The sequence below is a fragment of the Nanorana parkeri genome, unplaced genomic scaffold (assembly GCF_000935625.1).
Source record: "Nanorana parkeri isolate BGI_ZX_2015 unplaced genomic scaffold, ASM93562v1 scaffold351, whole genome shotgun sequence".
Lineage (NCBI taxonomy): Eukaryota > Metazoa > Chordata > Amphibia > Anura > Dicroglossidae > Nanorana > Nanorana parkeri.
The window spans coordinates 758,884-762,469 of record NW_017306619.1 but is presented as its reverse complement, the minus strand read 5'-3'; the positions used below and the strand labels follow the sequence as shown (position 1 = coordinate 762,469).

The 3,586-nt window shown below is 44.9% G+C and overlaps 1 protein-coding gene across 1 annotated transcript in view; it reads left to right on the top strand.

Annotated features, from left to right (window-relative positions):
• The window catches only part of OBSCN (obscurin, cytoskeletal calmodulin and titin-interacting RhoGEF), a 233,575-nt gene that overhangs the window by 108,527 nt on the left and 121,462 nt on the right, over window positions 1-3,586 (top strand). Inside the window, exons 50-51 of the mRNA XM_018558648.1 lie at window positions 1,291-1,557; window positions 3,060-3,326. Coding sequence (XP_018414150.1) covers window positions 1,291-1,557; window positions 3,060-3,326 — 534 coding nt within the window. The remainder of the gene's footprint in view (window positions 1-1,290; window positions 1,558-3,059; window positions 3,327-3,586) is intronic.

Below are 3,586 nucleotides of genomic sequence, written 5' to 3'. Positions count from 1 at the left end.
CCCTTTAATTAGAAACAAACAGAGCAGGATTTTAGGGCCTGTTCACACCAAAATTGGACCGTAAGTCAACAGTCAATGGCAATTTCAACCCCCATTGCCTTCAGCACACTGCAACACAACCCAACTGTCAGGATACCGTGCGCGGGTGTCCCCACACCGCATACAGGTACCCACACGGGAGGACCAAATGCGTGACCACACCAGACAATGCCTATGAGCTTATGAACGTACAGTTTATTAGACACACCGAAATCATATAGACACAAGCAAACCCCACCAACACCCACAAGTAACAAACAATAGCCAACTAAATACAAACAGCGAAAACACACACAGAAGGTAACCGGGCTAGTGAACCTGGCCTGGGAGCAGGGCAACAAGAGGGGAGCCACGGATCAATAGTCAGGGTTCAAGGAGGCAACAGGATACAGGATGCACGATACAGGACTGGAACAGGATGCAGAGTACAGGAACAGGATGCAGGATACAGGACTGGAACAGGAACAGGATGCAGGATACAGGACTGGAACAGGATGCAGGGTACAGGATGCAGGGTACAGGAACAGGATGCAGGATACAGGCAACATGACAGAGATTAGGGCAACAATACTGTGGCAAAATCCTCACTGCAGAGAGGGATTAAATACCCTCCCAGATTAGCACCAGGTGGTGATCAATTGATGACACCTGCGGGTGAGCCCTGGAGCTGCAGGATCCGCTCCAGCTCCACAGCGCCACCTGGAGTTGTCCTGGTCCCTGACACCAACACAACACAGTGGTGTGAACTGGTCCCATTCACACCCATACATTTTTCGGGTTACCTTCCGTTGGCATCCGTTGACATCCATTGAAAATCGGATGCTAATGGATTTGGTGTGAATGGGGCCTTAATCAAAACAGTGGATAAAATAAAAGCCTTATATGTCCTCAAACAGCACAGCGTTTAAACAAACCTACATCATCCGGGAGAAAACAAAAGAGAAGGGCGCCCACCCTAGTGTAGATTCTTTTTAATATTGTATATAGAGGTAACAATAAAACCATACTCACAAAAGTGAATCAAGACAGAAGTGTATAAGGTAAGCCAGAATGACATCTGCAACAAGCTGCACAGAAGATTGTGTGACAGCACAGGACTCCTTACGATGATGCGTTTCCGGGGCCACGCCCCCTTCGTCAGTTCTGGAAATCATCCATTTAGGGTTTAGATCTACTCTAAGAAAAAAAAAATATTACATTTAAAAAAATATTTTAAACATAAACTGATTATTTTTCTATTTTTGTCACCAGCTCTACCAGTTGATTTTAAAGAGCCTTTGAAAAATGTCGAAGTTACGGAGGGCGAAGCGGCATCTCTGCGCTGTGAGCTCAGTAAACCAAACCATTCCGTAGAGTGGAAGAAGGGAACCGATGATCTGACCCATGGGGATCGGGTCAGCATCAAACAGGATGGCTTGGTGGCTGAGCTTATCATTCATCCTGTTACCATAGAGGACGCCGGGACCTATAGCTGCAGACGTGGTGACAAGATGACTACGGCAGTTTTGACCGTCAATGGTAAAAAAAAAGAAAAAGAAAAAAACAACTAAACAATTTGGGCAATTTGGTGTATTATTTGTTACCTGCACGTGAACCTAAATTAAGAGCGGTTAAGGTCTGGAACTCACTGCCATCGGCAGTGATTTCAGCCAAGAGTGTAGATTTGTTCAAGAAACTTTTGGACAATTTCTTGAGGGACCGTAATATCCAGGGATACCAGTATCCCTAAGAATGAGATGATGCGTGGACCTATATGGGTTGGACTTGATGGACGTATGTCTTTATTCAACCCCAAATACTATGTAACTATGTAACCTTTTCAATTTCTAGATTTGCATGTCTCAAAGGGTTTTTCATTTTATTTCCATTGTCTATTATATTTGTATATATGATTTATATGTACAGCAATTTTGTGCATTTTTAAAATAATTTTTTATTATGTCCAGAACTAAAAAAAATGTAACTCAATATTATTAAACTAAACTATTTAACATTATTTTGGAGTTAAGTTTACTTAAAGTGAAACTAAACTTAAAAGTTAAATCTTTCAAATACCTGAACTATGACCAACAATGTATCTTATTTGTGTATCACTCGGCTGTAGATCTTCCAATCATCTCTGAATTGGTACTGACACTGTTCTTCCTTCTGGAGGGGGGGCTACTTTTGTTCGCCATGGTCCCTGTGTGTTGTAAAGTAGTCACCGCTCTAAGCTCCCTCCCGGGAAGCAGGCCCGGTGCTGCCACTAGGCTAACAAGGCAGCCGCCTAGGGCATACTGCTGCCTAGGGTGCGGCCTCGAACACTCACCTCCCCCATCTATTTCAGATTGCGAAAACCAATAGCAGGCTGGCTATTGCACCCGCCCACTGTGCAGAGGAGCGGAACTGAGAGACAACTTTCTCTCTCTCAGGTCCGCTCATCTGCTCAGTGGGTGGGGTTTCATAGCCAGCCTGCTATTGGCTTTTTCAAATTAAAATAGCCAATAGCAATCTGGCTATTGCTCCCGGCTGCTTACATTCACCTGTCTCCCGTGGAAGGTAGCCGTCAGGCGAATGGGGTTGCACATACGGAGTGGCGGAGAGATTGGGGGTTGCACTGCGGGAGGAGGGTAAGGGGGGGCAAGTAGCTGGTCTTGCCTAGGGTGTAAAATAGTCTAGCACCGGCCCTGCCAGGATGGACTACAATCTCAATATAAATTAGTGAACTAAACGTGAGATTGTAGTCCATCCCTGGAGTGAACTTGGAGAGGTGACTACTTTACAACACACACAGGGACCATGCGGAACACAAGTAGCCCCCTCCAGAAGGAAGGACAGTGTCAGCCCCGATTCAGAGATGATTGGAGGATCTACAGCCGAGTGATATACAAATAAGATACATTGTTGTTCTGAGTTAAGGGACTTGGATGTATTTATAAGATTTAACTCCGGAGTTTTGTGTCTCTTTAATTTCCTGTTTTATGAAATATATTTGAGCAGAACACAGCTCCTGCTTTGATGGTTTAATTATTTTTTTTCAGCTATTCCAATATTGTTTGAAGAGGAACTGAAATCGGTTGAAGGCACAGAGGGGGAAAACGTCACCCTCCACTGCCGGCTGAACAAGTCGGACGTCTGCGTCGAGTGGCTGAAAGGAGACAAAGTTTTGAGGTCAGGCGACAAGTACGCAATGCGGCAGAGCGGAAGCACGGTGGAGCTCACCATCACTGACGTTGGTATAGAGGACACCGGGGAGTATACTTGTGTGTATGGAGATGTTCGGACAGCAGGACACCTACAAGTCCACGGTAAATATTTTCTTCTCACTCTGTGTGTATTAACAGGATCTAAACACATATCACACCCACTAACATGCACACTGCTTAAACTGGACCTTCCAATAACCTGTCGGGATGACTAAGTTCCTGACAAGCAACAGTATCATTTAAAAGAAAAAAAATGTATCATTAAAAAGCCGTCCTTAGACTCCAGTCCAGTGACTCTGCCTAGGCTAAGATGATGCTATCAGTCTGCTGCAGGCAGAAGGAAGCATTTCCTCAATCTCCCC